Source organism: Podarcis melisellensis (genome assembly GCF_964234715.1).
Source record: "Podarcis melisellensis genome assembly, chromosome: 2".
In the NCBI taxonomy this organism is placed as follows: Eukaryota; Metazoa; Chordata; class Lepidosauria; order Squamata; family Lacertidae; genus Podarcis; species Podarcis melisellensis.
In genome coordinates, this window is record NC_138529.1 from 47,617,883 (window position 1) to 47,642,223 (window position 24,341).

Consider the following 24,341-nt stretch of genomic DNA (forward strand, 5'->3'; position numbering starts at 1 on the left):
GACAGAATATAAAAAAGAGAGAAAGCAAAGTGTATGCTCTGGAACAGGAAACTTTCACTTGAACACGGAATCCTTTTTGAAGTTCGTAAAACTAGACCACATACTTAAGGAAACTCGTAGAAATAAAAGTAATTAATAATGGTTCATTCATTAAAATGAAAGTAAACATGAACTTTCAGTTCCATTGGCAAAGTTCAAATTATTTTGAATGAGCTCTTGGTACAATTTTTTAAAAAAAACATACAATGGTACATTATAAAGAGGCTGTTTTTATTCTGAAGTACAGAATGACTGAAGAAGTTGGCTCTTAATACACGTACAGTGTTTGTTTAGTTTCTGATTGAAGCAATAAGGATGGGCACTAGAGCAGTACTTAAGGGCTTGTGTAGTTAAATCATAATGCAGCTGCACGTTATTAAACTGCAAACTCGATGCTAGAAAAATGGTCTGTTTGTTAAGAAAGTTGGATCACTGCCTAAATAGCACTTGGTTCCTTCTGCTGCTGCCCTTTTTCAACTCCTGATTTTATTTTGAGAAAAGATAATGCTAGGTGTACCAGCCTTCCTTAACCACTGAATAAAATGTGACATATCTACTTTTTCATTGTGTAGCCAAATGAAACATGTGAATTCCATACCAGTACTGTATTATTATTTCCTACTCTAAGTTCATTCTCAACATAACAGAAAGCAGGTTAGGTTATTGCCAGTTTGAGTGGGGGAGGGGAGCAGCAGTTGTGGTCCACAGTTGTGTGTAGTTGCGGCACTGAGGTAATCTTCCATCTTTGATGCAGCCAGGAAAGGACATCATTTCCTCATTCACCAGCTGCACTGGCTGCTGGGGCTTGCCTGGTTGCAGTCAATCGTGGGTGATCCTAGGGTGCTGTTTAGGGAGTGGTCTAGAAGGAAAGCTTCTTTCCTCTGGCCTGCTCCCTGGCTATAAAAGTCAGCTGTACCCAGGCTTCAGCCTCACCCAGTCAGCCCTGGATTCTTCACCTACCCATCCCATGCTTTATGTGTAGGACTGCCCAAGGGTGAGCAGGCAGGCAGGCGCTGCTGCGTAAGATCTTGCTATGGAAGCCTTCAGTCACTATGGAATTTACCTTCAGACAAATTAGGCTCATCTGGGGTTTTGCCTACCTCATATCATTTATCACAACTTGAGAGTAGGGCATGTCCCTGCTCTCCCTCCCTACTCTCCCTCTACAGTTGTCAACCACATGGAATAGGGCTCCAGTGACAGGTAATTTGGGGCATTGTTCTCTTGGAAGCAGATGGAAGTGTTATAGACAACACATAACACCCATACTCAAAAATCTGGATTGGCTCTTAGGATCTGCACCAGCTGAAATGTCTGAATAGTCTTCCAAGGCAGTCCCAGGAGGACTGCGCTGCAGTAGTCCATGCCGCAGTTACAAAATAATGTATTACAGGTGGTTCCTGGGGAACAGGCACAGCTGGTGGTGAAGTAGCTGAAGCTTGCAAAAGGTATCTCTACCTTAGGAGCAAAGATAAAAAGTAATTGATGGCAACAATGTTTAATGTACAGTCACACCTTGGGTTGAAGTAGCTTCAGGTTAAGTATTTTCGGGTTGCGCTCCATGGTGACCCAGAAGTAACAGAGTGTGTTACTTCCAGTTTTCACCGCTCGGGCATGCGCTCAAAATGACGTCACACGCATGCGCAGAAGCTGCAAATTGCGACTCGCACACACATGGCTTGCGTTCCTTTCAGGATGCTAACAGGGCTCCGTAACGGATCCCGTTCGCATCCAGAGGTACCACTGTATCATTTTTTTGTACGTTAGCAAGTGTATTTTGTTTTCTTAGCTCGAGTTTCTCCACTTCAGGTCTACTTGCTCCATAGATGTGAAGCATGCTGAATGCTAGAAAGTAAACGGACAGAAGTCTTTTGCGAAGAAAGAAGTGTTGGGGACTGAGCTGCTTGAAAGAATAAAAATAGTGGAAACGGAGAGCCGATCTGATGAGCCTTTATCTACACTTGCGACGTACTTAGTAACAAAACAAGACAGGGCAGGAGTCGTCAGCCTATAGAAGAAAGCAGCAGCACTGGATCGCCAGCTGCTTACTCCCGCCAGTATTTACGAAGGAAAAAGGGATGACGGGAAGTAAGAAAGGCAGGAAAAGGGTGTCGTAAAATGAAGAACTTTGAAAATGGCGACTCCGCCCAGCCAGCTAGCTATGTATTTGCAGGGCTCTGGAAGCTCCTGTTCTTCCGTACAGAGCGCTCCGTCTGACGCGAAGCTGCCGCCGGTGCCTATTTATCATGGCAGAAGCATTCAACCTGCCACAAGAAAAGGACGCCGGAGAGAACGGCTCCTTAATACACGGCGCGTAAAGTTAGCATTTGTAACCCTATCCCATTCCATTCCCGACATTTCACCTACTTTTACGCCCTGCCTATTGATCTCCTGCGCTTGCCCGCTTTTTTACGGAGAGATGTCTTTTAGGTAATGTATAGGTAAGCCATTTGCAACTACGGGCCGGCAGCTGCCACGGGCGAGCCTGCTCAACGGGACACTTCCCTGCTCTTAGCTGGGGAGTAGAGGGAGGGAAGCCCCTTCGTCGCGTCGCTTTTGCTATTGCGGAGCCCGCGCGCCTCAAACGAGCTCCCGCTAGATGCTTAACGCAGAGAAGTTTCCGGACTTGCGCGCGCATCTGGAGCTGGGCTGCCCCACCCCCTGCCCCGACCAACCCACAAAAGGGAAAGCAATAAAGCATCGTGAGATTTGGGCCGTCTCGCGCGGGGACGGGGGGGGGGCGAAATTTAAACTGGAGACCTGGCGGATCTTTCTGTTGCTTCCCCCGCAGCCGGAACTGGGGACGTTTGCAAGGAGACGCAGGTGAGCGGCAATTGAGAGGGGGCGAGAGGAGTTTATTTTCTCGTTCAGTTTGACTTTCCTGTTTCTCTGTTTGCTGAGAGAAATGCTTGGCGGGTGTGGGGGTTATAGGGAGTGCAGGGGCTGCTGTGTGGAAGGATTATCAGAGGAAGGATTCTCCCACCACTCCCGCTCCTCCTCCTCTCTCTGTCTTTCTCTAGGAAAGCCTTTTGCGATGGTCGCCAACTGCTTTTTAAAATGTTCCTTCTCTTGTGTTTTCAGTTGCGAGAGTTAAGGAGGTGAAACACCCCGACCCAATTGTATTTCTGTTCTGGGGAGCGGGGAGATCCACCTGCTGAATTGAGTGCTAAGAGGCTTTCTTCGCTTCTCCTCCCGTAGGCTGCTTCAAAGCAAATGAAACACAGGGATGCTCTTCCCTCTTGTCTTTTTCCACATCTCTGCTCGCTTATCCTTTCCTCCACTCGGCTTTCCTCAACTTGCTTTCTTGAGTGGCGCCTGAGCCACTTGCCTTCTTTTTCGTAACATTTTATTAATTTTCCAAAAATAATAACAAAACAAATTGACTTCCCTCCAATCCTTAGTTAAATAGTTTCTCAAGATACTGCATGTCCATTGTTAAGTTTTAAACATACTTAAATAATGTATTATCCATTCATAATAACATTACGTAAAGGTAAAGGGACCCCTGACCATTAGGTCCAGTCGTGGCCGACTCTGGGGTTGCGGTGCTCATCTTGCTTTATTGGCTGAGGGAGCCGGCGTACAGCTTCCGGGTCATGTGGCCAGCATAACTAAGTATCTTAAAACCCTGCTAATGTATTAACCTGTGTACGTTGCTTCTGTATATATACAATAAACATCTTCCATTCTTCCTTAAATTCATTATCATCTCTTCCTCTTAATTTCATCGTCAGTTTTGCCATTTCAGCATATTCCATTAGTTTAACTTGCCAATCTTCTTTAGATGGGACACCTTCTTTCCAGTACAGTCATACCTCGGGTTGAAGTTGCTTCAGGTTGAGCGTTTTCGGGTTGTGCTCCGCGGTGACCCAGAAGTAACGGAACGCGTTACTTCTGGGTTTCGCCGCATGCGCAGGCGGTCAAACATCATGCGCAGAAGCAGCGAATTGTGAAGCGCAGACGCTAGTTGCATTCATTTCAGGATGTGAACAGGAACAGATCCCGTTCGTATCCAGAGGTACCACTGTATTGGGCTAGTAAAGTCCGTGCCGCCTTGAGCCACTTGCCTTTCAATGAAGTTGGGAAATGATGAGGCTGCACTTTATCATGGCAGGCTTTTTTTGCTCTCTCGCTCTGCTCTTATTTTTACTGTGCTGAAGGTAGGTACAGATAGCTTGTTGAAATCCTGAAGCCCAAATAGCCTGATGAAGGCCTTTGGCTCCATTGCTTAGCTGTCAGGCTAGCTTTCTTCCTCCCATCCCCTCTCCTCCAGCCTTTGTCACAAAGGGTGTGTTGGAGAGCCTGTGTAGTAGCTCCTAAGGGCTTGCAAGCATTGGTAAGGAATATTTGCTCTCCTTGGTCTCCTGATGGAAGTGGTCAGAAAACGAAAGCTTCTGAAATATAGTGCAACTGAGGCGACAACCTCTTCCAGCAAGCATGGTTAGCTCTAGCTGGAGATGGGAAGGAGCCATCCCTGCAAATTACATTGGGCATCCAAACACTGATCTGTCATAACTGAGAATGACTCCCAGCCTCCTCTCAATCTCCTAGCTGAAAAAGAGGGCTGTGGATATGTGTAATGCAATTACATTATTTTAAATTTTGCTGTTAATGCTGTAACCCTCACCCCAAACAATAGAGCAGGGGATGATCATGTATTTCAGAAGTTTAGCACATGAATAGGAATAAGGCTTTGGATGAGGGGCAGGCTCCTGGCAACCACCAATACTTGGCTGACTAGGAAGCTGCCCAGAATTTGTGAACTACTAAGTGTTATGTCTTAGCTCTTCAATTTGGGCTTGCTAGCAGATTCTAAGGTGGCCCTTTGTGATATCTTCAAGAAAATAGGATGGATATAATGTATATGGCTCAAATCAGAATTCAGTCCAAATTGTTGCATCATTGGCTTTTCTGGACAGCTATCCCATGTTTTTATATGTGGTCCTAATTATTACTTGTAGAGTAATTGCAACTTAGATTATATTTTGCCACCTAGTTTTATATGAGGAACTATAAAAACTACATATAATTATAGGGTGGCATCAACTTCTCTTCCATATAAATCGCAGATAAGAGGTTCTGGGTTGGAAGGAAAGGGATCTACCCAGTAGCAAGTGATCAGCTGTAATACCATATTTACTCAAATCTAATGCTCACCTTGGCCAAATTACATTGTGAAAATTAAGGCGCAACTGGATAGATTGTATCTCTGCTTTGTTATTAAAATAATAAACCATGAATAGTTGTAGAGAGAGCCAAAAGTTTACTTGCTCTTTATATAAGATTTCTCCTTGAAACATATCTGAGATAAAGAAAAAAAAAACCCTGCACAGTTGTGCTGTATCTCCCTTCTGGCCCTGAAATCATTAATCTGAAGTGGTACAATGAAGATGAGTCACAGCCTAGATTTCCCAAGTTCCTTTCCATTCTTGTTGTGATAGTATGATAGTAGCCACAGGTTCAGGTGAGTTTTGAATGTTTTACTGTGATAGACTGTATTATACTAAGTCCTCAATCCTAAACAGTGGGTAAAGCAAATTGAGCATAACAGGGCTTCTCTGTAAATATGATTAGGATTGCTCTGTAAATGTTATTTGTTGAGTATTTATAGTCTTCTACCCAGAGCGGTTTATCACTCCCTTAATAAAGGGAAGTCATAACCTACAGCCCAACAAAACTTGATCGCTATTAATTTTACCCTTTTATTTTGAGTAGGCATCTATGTGCAAACAAGCAAAAGCATCTATCTCGTATGTCTTTCTCTATTCCTGTTTCCTCTTCGAAGTGTAAAATAGCAGGAGTACTTTGCTGCCACGTCATCAGCTGCAGAAGAGTGTGTACAGTAAGATACCAGTTGAAATGCCCCGATTGAATACTATACATAGTTAGCATAGAATTTTTTTAATGTTAATTTTACATAATGGAATTGGGTGTAAACTTTCCAAGAATCTAATATGCTGAGCTCCAAAGTTCATTAAAGCTTAGTAAACAATGATGGGGGGGGGGCTTGCTTAATTATTATTGTGGCTTGGCTTGTATTGGAACGCAAAGAGAGACAAGAACTATGTTGGCCTTGGTTACAGAGAGCCACTGTTCTTTGACAGGCTTGTAGGCTTTGGCAGCCATGGAAATAGTGAACAGCTGCTCCAAGTAGATTGAAAAGGATTTGCATTTCAATTATCTCACCATGTGATTTTTACCTATTCTGGGAGGCAACAGTGAGTGTGATAGAAAAAGCTGAAGATTTTTTGGAGCAGAAAGAAGTAGATTATTTGCTAATTAAAAGTCACTGAATTTTAGTTTACAATATCTTAAGATGGAACACACTTAAAGGTGAGTTACTAGTCTTTTATCTACAAGATAGAATAACATTGAAAACATTTCTTTTTGTTTTGTTTTCTTGTTTTCAGGGCTGTATTCTTAAGTTTGTTGTTAATGTATAGTGGATGTCTAAAAGTGGGATTTTGTGTTCCTGCTCCAGTCCTCCCGCCTCCAAACAACAACAACAAAATGCAATTCAAGCTGTTAATTGAGTTTTAAAAATCCATCACAAAGCTCTTGGTTTTGTATTGATACTATATTTCTTCTTTAGTGACACTTCATGATTATCAAGCAAAAATATCACTCAGTTTCTACTTTGAAAATGCACAGGAGTTGCTGAAAACCCAAAATGGAGATTATCATGGAGATTACAATGCAGACGGAAGCTACCTAGCCTAATCAAGTTGAAGTGGATAAAGACGCTTATGGTCACTGTGACTGTGTAAGTAACAGCTAACGTTAGAAAACATCTTTTACAATTCACGGAAACTGAAATTGCAGGCTAGATGCACTTTGCGTGTACATCACCATTTGTTAGTAATGAGAGCCGTGTATAAGGGTCGTGCACAGCGCCCCCTGCCCCTGATCAGGCCAGTCTGCCCAGGAACCACCCCCAACCACCACATTACTTAGACAGTATAGTTTGGAAAAAGCTTTTGTTTTTCTTCTTTCTGTGTCCCATTATTAAAGATACTCTTGTGGTTAGCAGCTATATCTGGTTGAGTTTAAAAACTAAATACTAGGGATTGGGAAGATGTGAGCAGAGGGGGCAACAGACAGCTGTTGTTGCTAACAAGTAAAAGTAACAGCTAGTTTGGCCCTGAGTCTGAAAACTTAGCTTTGCAGTTTCTGTTGTACTCATCCCTGAGAGGAACCTTCTGTTTTAAAGTTACAAACAGTGCCACATGAAAAGCGTTAAAATGTGCAAATTAGTTAGTGCTACAGCATTGTGCTTCTAGCTTGGACAAAGATTTCCCCCCATTATATTGTCTTGTTTTATATGCAGTTAGCTGCAGTTTTGCTGGAAAAATACTCAGGGGCAGTTGTCCACCTACCTGGTAATCATGTATTTGTGCTCATCCTGTCATTCCACTGCCTTGCCCCTGCTCTTTGGGATTAAATGTCCCTTGATGTTTTAACTACAGTAGATAAATGTCCTTCCCATTTTCTCACTTTGTTAAAGGGCTAGTCAGTATCTGATCTGGTGTCAAGATATGAGTGCCAAACACATGGCTTTTTCTCCGCTGTCCCCAATCATTAAAAGACTTCTGGCTCTGGATTAAAAACTCCTGTGCATGTGTCCCTAAATCTAGAGACCGTTTCCCTTTAATGCTGAGCATGTATGACTGATGAAGTCTGTTGTCTATTCTTTAAAGAGCTAGGCACGTGTAGCCTCCATGACATGGCCCTCCTGTTTAAAACCACAAGTTTATCAGAGCTCTTATCAGTAAAAGTTGAATTAACAAAACAGGCTTAATATTGTTAATTGTTTCTTTCATTTACATACAGTACAGTGTGAGTTTTAAGGAAAATGGAGCCGGATCAAGAAACAATTTCACGTCTCCGACGTCAGCTCAAAGAAGCTGAGGAGGAAAGAAGAAAGGCAGCACAATATGGTTTAGATCTGGTGGAGAGCGAGAGCTTGTTACAGAATCAGCTAGATAAATTGCAGAATGAAATAGTCACCATAACAGAGGTGAGCTTTTAAACAATCAACAGAATGTTGCTCTCCCTAGATTGATTCCACTCTACCTACTGATGGAAGCATGAATGCCAAAGCTGTTAGTCATTAAATTTAAAATATTTAACATGTAAGAAGAGTATCTAGCAAACTGTGCCAGAGCTTGATAGCGAACCATAAAATACAATCTTCTCATAGTGCTACTGTACCCATAAGATAATTGAAAGAGCAGCCAACATGTTGCTAGAGTGGAAGCCTCGTTAAACCCAGACTTCTCAGACCTATTTCTGGATCAATGTGTACAGAATGCCTATTGCAAAAACTTCCAGGTTTGCCAAAGCCTTTTAGTAGTACCTCAACAACAAACGTGACTTCAGGTTGTTGTTTTTTTTTTAAAGAAAAACAAGCTGTACCCTAACCTGCTATTTAGCATGAAGTGGACAAAATATGGTACTGGATGAGAAGCATTAGCAATCTGGTACTATTGAGAGCTGCTTGGGACCCCCAATGATATGTGCAGGGTAGTTCACAAGGTCATCTGGCTCTGCCTAAATCTGTTTTAAGAGGATTCACAGGATACAGCACTATCTATACTAACAGATAACATGGAGTTTATGAAATCAGATACTATACAAATTATCAACTGCTACAAAAGATTCTTGCTCTTAAAAGAGTTTGGCTACAGGTCGATGCACTTTGGGAGGAAGTAAATGGGACTCGCTTCTGGGTAAACATGCATGGGAAACATGCTGCTGGGGTGGGGGGAGAAAGATGGAAGCCAAGTAATGGAAATATCTCTCCTCACCTGGATTTTACTCACTACCTCAATGTCATGTATAGGATAAAGCAAATCTGTTAATGACACAGTAGCTATGAGACATGCTCTGACAATTTTCTGCCTGCTAAAGCTAAAGGCAGCACATACTGCCTGTGGTGAGGCATGCTTGTGAAGAGGTAGGCAGCATAAGATGTGTACAGCAACAAAGATGAGTTTTTGAAGTCCCTCTCTGCTGTTGGGAGAAAGGAGCACAAGCTTCCCATAAGCCTAGTTCCTGATGTTTGGTTGGGGTAGCTGTATGTGCATGGGTGGGTGGACAAGAAGGAAGACCAGTCTTCCATGTTTGCATGTCTCATAGGCCATCACAGGGGCCTATGAAACTCCTTCATAACTTAATACCTTGTCTCACATAAAATAAGGCTGATTTTTAAAAAAGCAATCTCTGCCACATGATGAAAACTGTACCTCTGCCTGCATCTGGGTGCACTGTGTTTGTGGTGCTTTGTGCATACTCTTGGACCTCAGGTGATCTCTTTTGGTGGGTGAAATAGAAAAGAAGGCTTGGGAAACCCAAGTGTGTACGGGGACCTTTCCATCCTTGCTAAGGCCTATACTTTTGACCACATACTTAATGGAAGGTCCTTTTAAAAACAGTTTTCTATCCTGCATTGTAAATGTGAAATTTATTTTTCAGAATTTTGAACAAGAAAAATATACTCTCCAGAGAGAAGTAGAACTAAAGAACAGAATGCTAGAAAGTATGAACCTTGAATGTGAAACACTTAAGCAACACCAAAATATACAATTAGATACACTGCGTGAACAACTAGTAAGAATGCATGGACAAGAAACAAATGAACTTAAGAATAAGGTTGGTGATAGAATACATATTACTTGCAGCAGGTGATACCTTAAAGCAATTATTAATGCCTATCTTGAAAGTGTTATAAACATAATTTGGTTGCTGACAAATCTGTTTTGAATAGATGAGTGATAAAGAGCCACTTATTAAGAGTGGTAATTAGCCACTTATAGGTGTATGATTACATAGTGTATGATAGAATTATGGTATTTTTGTTTGGGATTCTGAACAATGTTTTTCTAATGACAGCATATATCATAATCTTAAAATCCTATGTAGTTCAGATGTGCTTGAGTTGGGCAAATACTAAGGAAGCGATGGCTTCCTTATCGTATATTGATAGGATATTGATGGGAAGGGGAGACCTCCTGGGAACTGTATGCATGCTGCCTTCAGTTCCATGATGGAAGAGAGTGGATATAAATGTAATAAATAATCAATTGCTTAAACTATTTGGAAAAATCAGCTCACAAGTGGGTAGAGGGACATGCTTAAAGGTCTCTGAACTCAAAAGGTGTTTTCTCTGGGTGCTGTTTTGAAGATGGAAAAACTGAAATCTGAACTAGAGGAAACGCTTCTTAGTGAGAAACAGTCGAAACACAAAGTGGAGCATCTGAAGGAGGTCCTTGCTTCTAAAACAGAAGAACTGCACATGATGTCAGAGCGTGTACATGAAACCATGTCTTCAGAAGTGCTCAATCTTCAACTTGAGCTGGTGGCACTTGAGCAGGCAAAGGTATGCAGCACATTAGTGTGAATAAAGTATTTAATAATAATAATAATAAACCACAGATAAAATCACCCTTCCTGCTATAGAAATTTGATCATGGTCTAATATCCTTAAAAGCACTAGTACTAATATTCATCTCTGCTTCAGGTTGCAGTCCTTGCTTTGTACAAATAATTGAAAAGGCAAAATAGTATTCCAGAATATACAATTAGAAAGTAAATTACTCATATGGTATCTAAATTTTGTGATAGGCAGACCTTGAGGACAGGTTACATGATCTTCAGTACAGCAAGGAGCAACTAGAACTTGGAAACAGCAATCTGACTAATCGACTGGCACGTCTCGAAGAGGAGAGAGAAGACAGAGAAAAAGATATTGTTTCATACTGTAACGCGTTAGAGGTGACGTATCATGCTTCCTACTGATAGTGATGGTGAAAATAACACTACACATTTAATGCTGAAACAGCAAGCTTATTTTCTAACCAAGGCTGTTTGGATAGTTTTAGCTGAAATACTGCCTGGCACCAGGTTGAATATTTGACATTGTATGGGTGAAGTAACATTCAAATGCTCTTTGCAGTGGTGAGAAGCCTCTTGTGGCTTTGCACTCATGAAGGTGGGGAAGTCGCATCAGTTTTTCTTTCATTTTCCTTAGATGTGACTTAAGAGCAGGCTCTTTGGGTGTGTTTTTGCAGAGGTAATGACAGATTTATTGCATTAACTATTAAACAAAACAACAGTGATCCTGAAAGTGAACTCCACAAATCAACAAGAGCATGTGTTAACACTACAACACAAATTTAGTTGCGAAAATGTAACGGAGATCTAACGATTTTCCTTGACTCAATTTTAGAAAGCTCATGAAGTAAATAGAGACCTTCAGCTTCAGCTTGACCATGCACGGCAAGAAGCCCTGGATCCTTCCAGTAAAGGCAATTCCTTATTCGCTGAGGTACTCATCTTATTTTTGTTAACAGAAAATGTATATGTGGGCCATTCTTATGACACTTGGAATCAAAGGGTCTGTTGGCTGTGGGGGTTATTTAGGCTGTTTAGTTTTATTTCAGTTAGTTTATTTCTTATAGTGGTTCTGTGTATGTTAGTTTGCTGGGTGAGTGAAGTATAATAGTGTAATGCAACTGTATCAGCATACTTTATTCAATACAGTAATAACTTTCCCTGATTATATATTTACTTATTCTTGAAAACCTAATAAGATTATTTTTTTAAAAAGACAGGAAAGTATATATGTCAAAGATTTTTAGAAAGTATGTTTCTGGTTATACAGGCGTCTTGCATTTGCTCACTTCAAAAACTGACCAATGTATTTGAATCTTTTGTTCAATTTAAAGTCAGAATAATACTTGGAACAAATATTTTAGTTCACTATACTTTACAGTTATTGAGCTTAATGCCTTTTCATAGTAGAAATACTTCAAGACGACCATGTCATTGCAAAAATCCTCTGGATTGGTTGAAGTAGTTCTGTTGAAGTGTTTCCACATGTTGAATTAGTGTGCCAAGTGCCTGAAGATTGGGCATGCTGATTCCTGTTAGTCTGAACAGTCCAGGGCCATAAATACAGGTAGCACAACAGCAGTAATTCAGAACACCTAGTAAGGAAATAACTCTTTGAGTTGTGTCCTGTCCAACTCCCAGAGCTGGATCTGCAGGAACCACTATCTGAAAGAAAGAATTAGAACATCATGGGTGGATGCTTTATTATTATTATTATTATTATTATTATTATTATTATTAGCAGCTGAGTCAGTGTGTATTGCCCTAACAAATATTGGTGCTTAATTGAAGGGTTGAACTTTTATGCCTGAGTGCATGAAATCTTTGTGGTCGTGGTAATATATAATTATTTAATGACTTCACATATATTAAATATAAAGTATTCCTTCAAATGCTTGTAGAAAAGTTTCTGCCAGGTTTCATGGCAACGAATTATTTTGCTACTACAGTGGTACCTCGGGTTAAGTACTTAATTCGTTCCGGAGGTCCGTTCTTAACCTGAAACTGTTCTTAACCTGAAGCACCACTTTATCTAATGGGGCCTCCTGCTGCTGCCACGCCACCGGAGCACAATTTCTATTCTCATCCTGAAGCAAAGTTCTTAACCCGAGGTAATATTTCTGGGTTAGTGGAGTCTGTAACCTGAAGCGTATGTAACTTGAAGTGTCTGTAACCCGAGGTACCACTGTAATCTGGCCAGTACTTCATGTAAATGGTACAGATGTTTCTGTTGACATGGTGATTAATAAAGTAAAGATATCTAATGACACTAACATACAAGATAGTGTGAAAGACAAATTACTATGGTTTCATTACTAATAGTTTCTAAAGTATAAAATTTTAAATGATACCGGAACCAACTTTACAGGGGTTTTTTCCCCTAAATGTGTTGTAGGTAGAGGACCGTAGAGCAGAAATGGAGCGTCAGTTGATCAGTATGAAAGTAAAATATCAGTTGCTACAAAATCAGTATTCTTTCACTAGAGAACAGCAGCAAAGACTGAAGGTATGATTAAGTCAACATTTCCTTTGTTAGAAATTGAAAGACTATAAGATAGGAATTAAAAGTATGTGTGCTAGAGTTCTGTACTCTCTGAGACATTTATTTTTCATACATGTAAATGATAGAATTGGGTTTTTAAAAAAGTGATTTAAGATGTGAGGAATGTTCTAAAAACTCAGCTTGGAGAAATGAGCACTGTTTAAGAAGCTGAGCAATAAAGACCTTTAGTAGTTGTTGTGTAATTTGAGATCGTAAACAAGGCTTCTTTTGAGTTGCTGTTCGCATACTGCTTTTCTACAAATTTGCTCAGAGTGGCTGACAACAATGCATCAAATGTCATTTTACTTAAAATTACTATAAACAAATCGCAGTGTTTGTACACTAGAAGACTCTTTCTTGTAGGGGTTTTCCAAATGCCATAGTCAGCTCAGTATTAGTTTGATATGCCTCTCTGGGATAAACTTTGGTGAAATAAGCCTATGGAATGGAGGGGCAGTGGAGGAAATTTCAAGTGATAACATTGTGTTCTGGTAAATTAGCTAGCAGCTACTAGCAAGCAGCTCATAGCATGGCTATTGTTGAATAGATGATGGAGGCTGGTAAAAATGCACAAATGAATTTTCATTAACTTTAAGCAGCTGAGACCAATGATGTATTACACAGAGCTTTTCAGCCAACAATCAGTTTCAAAAGCAATTTGACATGTGGTATGGAGTACACAGGGAAAACCAAGTTCAAAACTTCTTTGAGTTCAGATAACTAGTGTCTTGGTGTTCTGAATCTTGGTCATTCTGTTCTGGGACTTGAGTTGCATTAATGTGTACTGTAACAGAATATTTGTAAAAGTGCCAACACAATATTTGGTTTATCCTGTAGCTACAGATGGCTGCTCTTCTACGGATGAAAGGTTCGCAAGGGGAGCATGATCAGCTGGAACGTTTGCAAAGCATGCTTCAACAAAAGAATGGTGAAATAGAAGAACTTCTAATGAAAGTGAAGCAACTGGAAAAGCCCATGGTATATGCATGGAGAATAAAATTCTGGTTTTGTTTTTTTTTAAAGTATTAGTAATTGGGTAAGGAAGCACATACAACTGTGTTGAAAAACATTGCACAGTAAGCACAGAACCAGGTAATCTGGATGGCTGACTTGACAATGAGCATGCATTGTGCATCTGATTGAAACAGAATGTTACTAATTGTATGACAAGTATTTATGCCAGGTAGTAAATGGAAAAACTACATTTACAGAATTACAGTGGTACCTCTGGTTATGAACTTAATTCATTCCTGAGGTCCATTCTTAACCTGAGGTACCACTTTAGCTAATGGGGCCTCCTTCCGCTGCCGTGCTGCCGGCGCACAATTTCTCTTCTCATCCTGAGGTAAAGTTTTTAACCCAAGGTACTACTTCCGGGTTAGCGAAGTCTGTAACCCAAAGTGTTTGTAACCCGAGGTGTTTGTAACCTGAGGTACCACTGTATCTAAATATAACTGAAATAATCTGGATGTTGAGTTGATCCAGCTCCTTGGAGCATTATTTGGAGCCTCAAAACTATTACCATGCACACTCGGGAGCCTGCAGTCACGAGTGATGGTAAAAAGAGACCACACTTGTATGTGCACATTTCTAGCAAGATACATCTTCCATGTCCAAGTTCTGAGCCCTTCTCATTTTAGATATATTTCAATAAGTTCTATTTAGAGTTTAAAGGTGTATATAATATTCTCTGGCATCCTCTTTTATTTGTGCTCCAGGGTTGAACACTTTCTGAAAAAGTACAAGGAATGAGTCCTGGTTTAAATGAAGTACAGTTGCCTGGAGTAAAACTGTACTCTTGTATGCTTGGTTATGCTCAGTGTCACATATTCCTGACTGGAGAACAGAAGTCAACCTTATTTGTATAAGCAAGAAGAGATTGATCAAACTGTCCATTGTAAATTTTAACACCTGTGGTATTATTTAACACCCAAAACATATTTTGGGACATGCTGAGGAATTGCTGAATGGTTGCCATTTATTACTTTAGTTTTGCCCTTGGTAGATAACACCTTCAGTAGTGATTCCAGAAAGTACTGAACAGAAAGGTGTGCTTCAGCTTTCCAGCAGGCGATACAAAGCCAGTCTGGCTTGGCTCTGAGGTAGACCAAGTTGGGATGAGAATTTGGTATAGCAACTTCCTCTGCTGATATGCAGCATAATTTATTATTACATTTGAATGATATACACTTCTGTCAGTATTGTCTATGTGAAAAAGTTTCCTCTTTGCCATTAATATTCAAACCCAGATGACTGAAATGGCAAAAGGAAACGAGCTCATTTTTAAAAAAAAAAAATTATCTTCCCAGAAGTCTGAAAATTCAAAAGCGCTGAAACTTTCAAGCACTTCAGAATATGCAGAGTCTGAAGATGGATATTACACCGATTTGCTTCAGATGAAACTTGAGAATTCAGAGTAAGTCTTGTGGATTAGAAATGTAGTATTAAAACCTCATAGCTGGTTATAGAAACTGACAACCTGATTCTGAGTCCGGTCTAGTGGTTTGAGTGTGGAGTAGGAACTAGGAGCCCAGCGTTCAAATCTCTGCTTAGCCATGAAACTCACTGGGTGATCTTGGGTCAGTCAGTCTGTCGGCCTAACCTCCCTCACAGGGGTTTTGTGAGAGTAAATTGTAGAGGAAGAGAACCATATACGAGACCTTGCGGTCCTTTGAGGAAAGATGGGAAATAAATGAGATACATAATAAATACAAATAAACCAAACCTATTTAGTTAAAGTTAAGTATTGTTTCATAATTCTGAGACAAATTTACTAGTCAGAACCCCATTCTCTCTTCCAGACAGGTAGTAAAAACATAGGAGTAATGGTAGAAACATGGTAACACTGACAGCCTGTTCCACAGTGTCTTTCCAACTCTGTCACAACCATCATATTAAGTTGCACATTGATGTCCCCACATCTGGCTCACTAGTAATATATTTTACAAACGTTTGCTGCTAGTCAATCTGTAGTTTATCTTAATAATATGCACACATTATTGGAATAAATGGGATAGGAGGATTTTTTTCCTGGTACTGAAAGGTGGTGAGTTCAAGGCTGGAATGGTAAGAACGCTAGGAACTTAATGTTAATGCAACTATGTATTTCAGTATTCATACAGATAATTTATTTTGCAGAAAAGAGATAGAAAATTTGAAAAGTGAATTGTCGCTACAGCGGATGAAGGCTCTGTTTGAGAGTCAACGCGTCTTGGAGATGGAAAGGAAGCTCTTTGCAAAGGAAAGACAACTTGAGGCCTCTCAAAGTGAAAGCATAAATTTGCGTGTGATGCTGGATGAATTGAGAATAAAGTATCAACCTGAAGGTAACAATTTCTGTTCCCTTATTTTGTATGTATAGTATGTGAATGGGGAGAGCCATATGATTTAATTTGCGCTTTGCAGGTATCCTGGAATAAGTTTGTTGTGTGTTGGGTAGCTTCCCTGCCCCCGTCCCTGGTGTGATGTTATGGCATAATGTGACCAGTGTCAGTTACGTATTTTTGCCTCCATCCAATAAAGCTGATCAATGCTGGTAGGAAAACAGAGGTTAGATAGCGTAGCGTTTCTTGGCCTTGACATATGCTCAGTTACCTTCTGTTCAAAGGTTTCTCTTCATCCTGATCCTCTTTCCTTGCTGTGAATCAGCTGTGTAGTGGTTATAAAGCAGTGTTATTAATGCAGTAAAGCCCGCTGCTCATGAGGAGGTCTGTTGTATGTGTTTGCCCAAAAGTTTTTCAAGGACCTGCATCAATTAGTTACCTGTCTGACTTTTATTCTGTTCTAATGTATGTAAAAAAGAAGAACTTGCAATTTGATTAATTGCAAAGATTGAAGCGTTTGACATTTTTTAGAAAATGAGTTTATTTTGTGTAACATGATGCATCACAGGGTGTTTTTTGTTATTACATGAGGTCAGCAGTTGTCAACTTTTTGGGGCTAGTGAGCACAAAATGGTAGCTGTGGAGTGGGTACAGCATAATAGAAAATGGCTGTTCCTGGGACTGGCATAATAGAAAATTAGAGAGACAACCACTCCCAATAACCTTATGTTTACAATGAGATGTCAGCTATGTGCTGCTGATCCTTATTATGGACATTAGACAAACTAATGCTATTGCTATCTAATACCAGGAAGCATTCCTCACCACCAGGAGAAGTATACACTGTAGCCACACCACTCTCATTTCACAGAAATTGCTTAAATGCTACCTGCACATTTTGCTCCATAACTTTCTAGGAAGACTTAGGAATTGTAGATATATAAAAGTTACAAAAAATGTTTTTTGGATCTGGATGTTGAAATTTCTTGCAGTTGCTCTGAGTAAACATAACAAATATGTAGTTAAACTGTGAAATCTTAAGATTTCGCAATGGTGATCCAAAATGCATTTTCTTTTAATGAAAAAGGAATGAATATAGATAAGGGTGGAGGTCAATCTAACCTATTTGACCAAAACAATTGTGTATTTTGTTTCATTTTTTTTTTTACCCTAGAGTTAATGAGAGATTCGTTCAATCTCAAGAAGGCTCCAGGGGATGTGATTTCATACAACTTAAGTAGCAGAGGGTCTTCTGAGTGTGAAACCTCTTGTATGCTATCTCAGAAAAAGGAAGAGACAAAACTAAGTGAGGATGCTCTGAAAACCACACTTCAGGCCGTATCAGTGAACAAAGTTCCCCTTTCTGCAATTGAACAGAGAAGTGATCAACCTGAAACAAAGAAGGTTAAAATCAAGGAGGAAGAACTGGATAGGACAGCTATAAATATGAAAGATAAGAATGAAATTGGACCCTCCCTCTCTACCAGGTCAGTGTCTTCTAATATGTATGAGCAAGGCAATCAGCACAGACCTGCATCACTTTTTTTCCGCTGCATGAACTTTGCTATCCATTTCTTCATTTACTTTCTCAGTGTTGCATGCAGTGTCGTCCCTCAGTTCCAGCTACCTAGTTTGAAATTTTCAAAACTGTTTAAAAAGATCAAAATTACAGAGAATCAAAAGGACTCTTAAATCATGGACTGATTTAAAACTAAAATGTTCTTTCACTTTGAAAAATCACTGCAATAATCTCGTGCTTGCACTATATTTTCCCTCTGCGTTGGCAGTTGTGTAATTCACACTATTGTATTTTCCAGCTTATTTTTCAATTTGCATACGATCTCTGCAAAAATTTGCAATATTAACTTCATGATGAAAATGCCTGAAAAAACATTGTTAGCTTTCAGAATAAATTTTAAACTTAAAGCCCCAAGGTTTTTAATAAGTGGATATAGAAATTTAGTGTTGAAATGGGTGGGGAAACTAGGTAACTAGGTGAGCTTTTCCTTATATGGAAGGCCATGATATGGCTATTAAACTCCCAGGAGTTTTTTTATTTTTTGTGTTAATGTAATTACAGATTATATTTTGCTTTGATGTTTCTTCACCCCCACACGCAAGTTGTATTTTCTAATTGATATATATTTCTGTTTTTATGCTCTTGGGAGAATTAGCAGTGAAGGTCTTACTTGTCCAGATACAGTACGTAACTTGTCTCAGACATTCAAGTTCAGTGGTACCTTGGTTGTTGAACGGCTTGGCTCCTGAACAAATCAGCTCCCGAACGCCGCAAACCCAGAAGTGTTCCAGTTTGTGAACTTTTTTGGGAAGCTGGACGTCTGACACAGCTTCCGCGGCTTCCCAATGAGTGCAGAAAGCTGCTGCAGCCAATTGGAAGCCACACCTTGGTCTTTGAACGGTTCTGGGAGTCGAACAGACTCCCGGAACGGATTAAGTTCGACAACCAAGGTACCACAGTACAAGATTGCTTAGACCAGGTGTGACAAACCTTTTATATCCAGAGAGCTGCATTGAGGATTGGCCAACCCTACAAGGGTTGTATGTCAGCCAGTGATAGGTCTGGCCAATGTACACTTACACTTGTGTGCATACAGCATGCACACACCACACCCAGTGCACCTTTCTACCCCAGTGCTCCAATGGGGGTGAAAGCCCAGAACGGAGCATCTTTTTTAATTTTTGAAAAGCGGCGTTTCTCCTTCTGGTTTGGTGCCATTGTAAGAAGGTTCTAGGAGCCCAGGAAATCAGGAAGGAGCTCTCTTCCCACCTTACTTGCGCATCACTTCAGGCACCATGCCAGAAGGAGGAGAGACATTTTTCAAAGGTCAAAAGATGGATCCTGATTTTGGACAATAGTGGCAGGCCAATAAAAATGGTTTCACAGTCTAGGACTGGCCTGCAGGCTATAGCTTTGCCATCCCTGGCATAGACAGTTTCAGGATTTTTTAAATTGCTAGGTAAAATTTGCTTGGATAGTTGTGATCAGTGGTTGTAGTAATCAGTGTTTTTTTGTTTTTTTAAATTGACTAACAGTATGATCTATGCATTTCTACTCAGAAGTAAGTCATACTGACTTCAGTGGGACTTATTCCCAAGTAAGTGTGAATAAGGGTAAAGGGACCCCTGACCATTAGGTCCAGTTGTAACTGACTCTGGGGTTGCGGCGTTCATCTCGCTTTATTGGCCGAGGGAGCCGGCGTATAGCTTCTGAGTCATGTGGCCAGCATGACTAAGCTGCTTCTGGCAAATCAGAGCAGCGCACGGAAACGCCATTTACCTTCCTGCCGGAGCGGTACCTATTTATCTACTTGCACTTTGACGTGCTTTCGAACTGCTAGGTTGGCAGGAGCAGGGACCAAGCAATGGGAGCTCAGCCCATCGCGGGGATTCGAACCGCCAACCTTCTGAAAGGCAAGTCCTAGGCTCTATGGTTTAACCCACAGCGCCACCCGTGTCCCTAAGTAAGTGTGAATAGTATTGCACAAATCTTAACGCAAACCAAGTTATTGCATGCTTATATTGTCCAGCATAGTAATTTAGGAAAAGGGAAAGAAACAGTTTGATATTAGTGACTTGATAAAAGTGTGTGTGTTTGTAGAAAGTGAGGTGGTTAGGTGGGAGCTAGAAATTGAGGCTGCCTAATAGGATTAGTAGGAGAATATTAGGGCATTGGTGTTCTGTAGGTGGTTACATTTACTACATAAGTGGCGGTGTAGGGGGAGGAACACTGGTGAGGCTTTTTGTCTTGTGTATTTGACATGGTATGTGTTATTTGATCTTGTGCACTTGTAATTATTACGCTCTCCTGGAGACTACATACACTACTTTAGAATTCTTTTCCAGGGGTAAGGAAAATGATTACCAACAAATCCAGATAAGGCAAAAAATGTCAGACATATAGCCAGGCTTGGGGTGGAATAAAGAATTGCAGTGCTGAGGTTAATGCACATTTGGTCCCATTGCATGGGGCATTATTGCACTTGTAATACAGTCAGAAGCAAAAATTCCGTGACTTAAATTACATGTGCAAATAGCTGATTGACTTGGGCAGGTAGTACTAGAAAAATAATCCTTGTTGCATTTTTTGTGTTGTGTTGTGTTGGCCTTTTTTCAGATTTCTACCTCCCCCCTCCCCCCCCCAAAAAACCTAGGGAAAGCCCTGGAAATACATGTGCGAGTATTTTCAAAATGAAAACCTACTAATGGCAGGTGTATGTGAGAGTTGCTTATACAGCCAGCCATGGGACTAAGTTATGAACCATCCTGAGACCTGCAGGTATAGGGTGGTGGTATAATAATAATAAATAATAATAATAAAATAAAAATAAAATAAAATACTAATTTAATAATAATTTTAAGGGCGTTCTATATTCAAAATGATCAGCTAAAAAGATGAAGCATGTAGACACAGGGTTGGGGTTAAGATGTTATGATATGCTTAAGATGTTGAATCTGATGGATATTAGTCATGTGAAGAAGGTAGTTGGGTGTGGAAGGTTTGGCACATTAAATAGAAGGGATATTTGGTCAGAGGAGAGAATAATTAGTGAGATTACAAAGGAGGGATTTAACTTTAAAGAGAAGGTGTTGAAAGGCATGTAGTTGTTTCTGAGAGATGGAAGTCTTGCATGTCAAGTTGGGGTAGAACTTGTGAAAATGTGGGGCCAAAAACTTTATTTAGTTGTATGCAGGTACAAGTTTGTTTTCTTCTGCTCTGTCTTTTGAACTGGCAATTTAAGGATTCAACACTACACCATTTCTTTGCCTGTTTGTGCATTGTGGAGGTGGACATCTGCACGAAAGACACAGATAGTTAAGAATTTGAAAGTTGATCCTACTGGAGAACTGGAAAGAACAAGAAGACAGTTAACCAACAGTTTTAAAATTAACAATTTCCACTAAAGACAAAGTTCCTTCAGTAGCATGAATAGATAAATTTTGCCAAGTGAAAAATTAGTAGATTGGCTTAACTAAAGTTCAGTATATTTACATTATTGTAAGAAAGAGGGCAGGGTGGTGGGATTCCCACTCTTCACTTTCCAGCCAGCCCAGTACCCACCAAGGCTAAAAGAATATCTCTAAGTCTTCAATTAAAGAATAAAATAAAATCTGTAGGGACAATGGACATTGGCAAATGCCAGGTGTTTTTTTTTGGGGGGGGGGGAGATTGTTGGTGCCATGCACCCACATCTGCCATCCTGGGGACCCCAGATGTATGCAAATCAGCCATACCCTAAATGAGCAGCATATCGCACCACATGGATGAGGTCCCCACAATGCTGACTGTAGATGTCAAGGGGATCTGAGAACAAGTGTTCTTGTATTGCCAAGCACTACTTTTGACAGGATGATTTCAAGATCCTCACTTCATCCTACCACTCTGATGTGGGGGGAGGGTAAGCCACTGAATTTTTCTTTCTTCATTCGTTCTCCTGTCACAGACAAGCGAAGGATACAAAGGCCCCAAAGTGCTAGAACTAAGCCTCTTGGTATGTGCCATTTGCAGGTGGTGTTTGGGGCATGCTGTTGACAGTTGGCAATCTAAATTGGGGCTATTGTACATGTTTTCTATTTTGCCACGATGTGCAAACACTCTATAGTGTTGTATTCTGTCTATTATGAATGTTTTTTTTAGCCTAAAATGAGACCACCATTTTCCTTCCACTTTATGACAGCTTCCTTGTCTATTCACCTAGAAGCAATTCTTGTATGTCGAAGATGAATGGCTATTTTAACCTTTATGCTGCCTGAAGTCCCTGTGGTATTCTGACTTGAAACAGTTTAATTCCCAATTTTTGCACTAGTCAAGCTAGAAAAAGATTTCTTGCTTGTGTACCAAATGTATAAACAGTACTGCTTAATATGCTTACTCCAGCAGCTGGTAAACCTGGTGAGGAGATTAACACTAAACTTCTGATTGTACCTAACACATAATGTAATTTTGTTCTTTTTAGTAAACTTGTGTTGTCTCCATGGCTTCTTGTATGTCTGCTTTTTACATTTTTGGCATGGCTTGATGTAAAAGTGTTCAGAAGCTAATAGTGCCTGTGAACAAGGAAACAATAACTTAATTTTATGGTATTTAACATGTTTTGGGTAGTAGTTTGTTAACTTCAGTGTTCATTATTAAAATTTAGAGTGAAACGAGAGTGGTTGCTTTACCTATAGGTTAACATCTGACCCTGGAATAAAGACAGAAGAAAACTACACTGTTGCAGCTGAACAGACAAGAAAACATGAGAAGAAAAGCCACAAGAAAACATACCCCATAATGTTTATGGCTCCCAAACAAGATCCTGAAACTCAGTGTACTCAACAATAAATCGACTAGCATTTTCTGTTACTGAGGTATTTAAGTGTACAGCAATCTACTAGAACATTTGGTTATTTTCTTCAGTGCCTTTTATTAAAAACTCAGACTTCATATAGGCAACTTTTATCATATTGCCTTAGCTGAGTAGATATGCAAAACAGAAACTAAATTCTTCAGATTCTACTACAGGAGCTGTGTGATATACCTCAAAAGCTGTTGCTCTAGAAGAAGTAAAATAAGCACATCAACTGGTTGGTTAACAAAGCAGAAATGTGTAATAGTTTCAGGTATCTGTTAAAATGTGACATTAATTGCACACTGGGCTGGCAAGTTTATTCTTATGAGGCAAAATGTAGATTAGTGGTTCTCTTGCCTCCTTAACTACATTTCTGATCTTTTCGGATGTACTAATGTTATGAAAGATTGACCATGTTTGACTTAAATAATTTTTTTGAGTTACTGTATTCAATTTGTAATCTTGATTCTTTATTAATAAATTCTATACCTTTAGGTGTGTGGGTTTTTTAAAATGAAAGCTTAAAAGTGAAATTGTTCTGTCAAATTGTTCTGTCATACTAAAACCAAGCTCCAGCCATAGCTCAGTTTTTAAAATACTGTATTGTATATCTCAGATTGAACCGTATGCTTAATTCATATTCTCACTGTGGATACATTTTTCAGAGTGAGCTATATACAATGATACAAGTTTCATAATAATAATAATAATAATAATAATAATAATAATAATAATAATAATAATAAATTTTATTATTTGTACCCCGCCCATCTGGCTGGGTTTCCCCAGCCACTCTGGGTGGCTTCCAACAAAGATGAAAAATACACTAAAATGTCACATTTCAGTCTTCCTAATTAATACGTAATACTAATTCGAGTATACCACTATTGTATCCTGTAAGCAAAAAGATTTCTGCTTGTACAATGGGACTTTACCTCCTCTCCTCCCCCTGCATTTGCCCATCATCTTCAAATCTGCTCCAGATGGTTGGGGGACACTTTACAACTGATTTAGCAGTGTTGTGATGGGAGGTGGAGACCTTTACTGTGCAAGAGAAATCCTTGTGCTGATGGAAGAAGAGAGATAAGGCTACATTGAATTTCACTCCTGGCATCTATCCTTATGTAGCCATACCAGGCCACGCATGAAGAAGGGAGTTAGCAAAAAAACCCACCAAAGAATATTTAGGGGAAAACTCTAAAGAAAACAGCTATGCAATAACCTAGTTGCCCAGAATGTTCAGAGAATGACAAAAAGAAGAAATTTGGCAACAGTGTGGGAGAATGACAGAATGACTAGAAGAAACAACAACAACAGCAACAACAACAATAATAATAATAATTTATTATTTGTACCCTGCCCATCTGGCTGGGTTTCCTCAGCCACTCTGGGTGACTTCCACAGAGACCGAAAATACACTAAAATGTCACACATTAAAAACTTCCCTGAACTCAGCCTTCAGATGTCTTCTGAGTGTCAGGTAGTTGTTTATTGCTTTGACATCTGATGGGAGGGCGTTCCAAAGTAACGTTTTGGTGTGGACCAGAAAGGGACTTGTTGAAACAATCTCATTGTTTCAACAAGTCCCTTTCTGGACCACACCAAAACGTTACTTTAATGTGTCCTGACAAACAGAAGGCAGCTGCCCATCTACTCCAGTGTTGAAATTAAATAATTTAAGACAGCAAGTGTATC

The 24,341-nt window shown here is 39.9% G+C and overlaps 1 protein-coding gene and 1 long non-coding RNA gene across 9 annotated transcripts in view; one reads left to right on the forward strand and one right to left on the reverse strand.

Annotated features, from left to right (window-relative positions):
• The window catches only part of LOC309363139, a 36,985-nt gene extending 34,407 nt beyond the window's left edge, over positions 1-2,578 (reverse strand). For both annotated transcript variants that reach the window (XR_014165265.1, XR_014165266.1), the window contains exon 1: positions 2,407-2,578. This is a non-coding gene — a long non-coding RNA (uncharacterized lncRNA). The remainder of the gene's footprint in view (positions 1-2,406) is intronic.
• Positions 2,579-2,732: 154 nt separating this feature from the next.
• SPDL1 (spindle apparatus coiled-coil protein 1) lies at positions 2,733-23,140 on the forward strand. Of its 7 annotated transcripts, none has more exons than XM_081899153.1 (13): positions 2,734-2,862; positions 6,691-6,802; positions 7,870-8,056; positions 9,514-9,690; positions 10,223-10,417; positions 10,663-10,812; positions 11,267-11,365; positions 12,827-12,937; positions 13,811-13,951; positions 15,286-15,389; positions 16,112-16,299; positions 17,471-17,783; positions 22,486-23,140. In XM_081899153.1, the coding sequence occupies exons 3-13, from the start codon at positions 7,892-7,894 to the stop codon at positions 22,637-22,639; spliced, it is 1,797 nt and encodes a 598-aa protein (XP_081755279.1). In that variant the 5' UTR covers positions 2,734-2,862; positions 6,691-6,802; positions 7,870-7,891; the 3' UTR covers positions 22,640-23,140. The 7 variants fall into 7 exon arrangements, with proteins under 7 accessions (XP_081755273.1, XP_081755279.1, XP_081755278.1 ...); XM_081899152.1 differs by having other exon boundaries at positions 2,735-2,862; positions 15,283-15,389; XM_081899147.1 differs by lacking the exon at positions 22,486-23,140 and having other exon boundaries at positions 2,733-2,862; positions 15,283-15,389; positions 17,471-19,332.
• Positions 23,141-24,341: the final 1,201 nt, after the last annotated feature.

Excerpts from the sequence above, each read along its gene's own strand:
- SPDL1 (XM_081899147.1), top strand. The coding sequence starts at position 7,892 with ATGGAGCCGGATCAAGAAACAATTTCACGTCTCCGACGTCAGCTCAAA. Across the intron at positions 8,057-9,513 it reads AAATAGTCACCATAACAGAG|AATTTTGAACAAGAAAAATA; the intron begins GTGAGCTTTTAA and ends TTTATTTTTCAG. Across the intron at positions 11,366-12,826 it reads GCAATTCCTTATTCGCTGAG|GTAGAGGACCGTAGAGCAGA; the intron begins GTACTCATCTTA and ends AATGTGTTGTAG.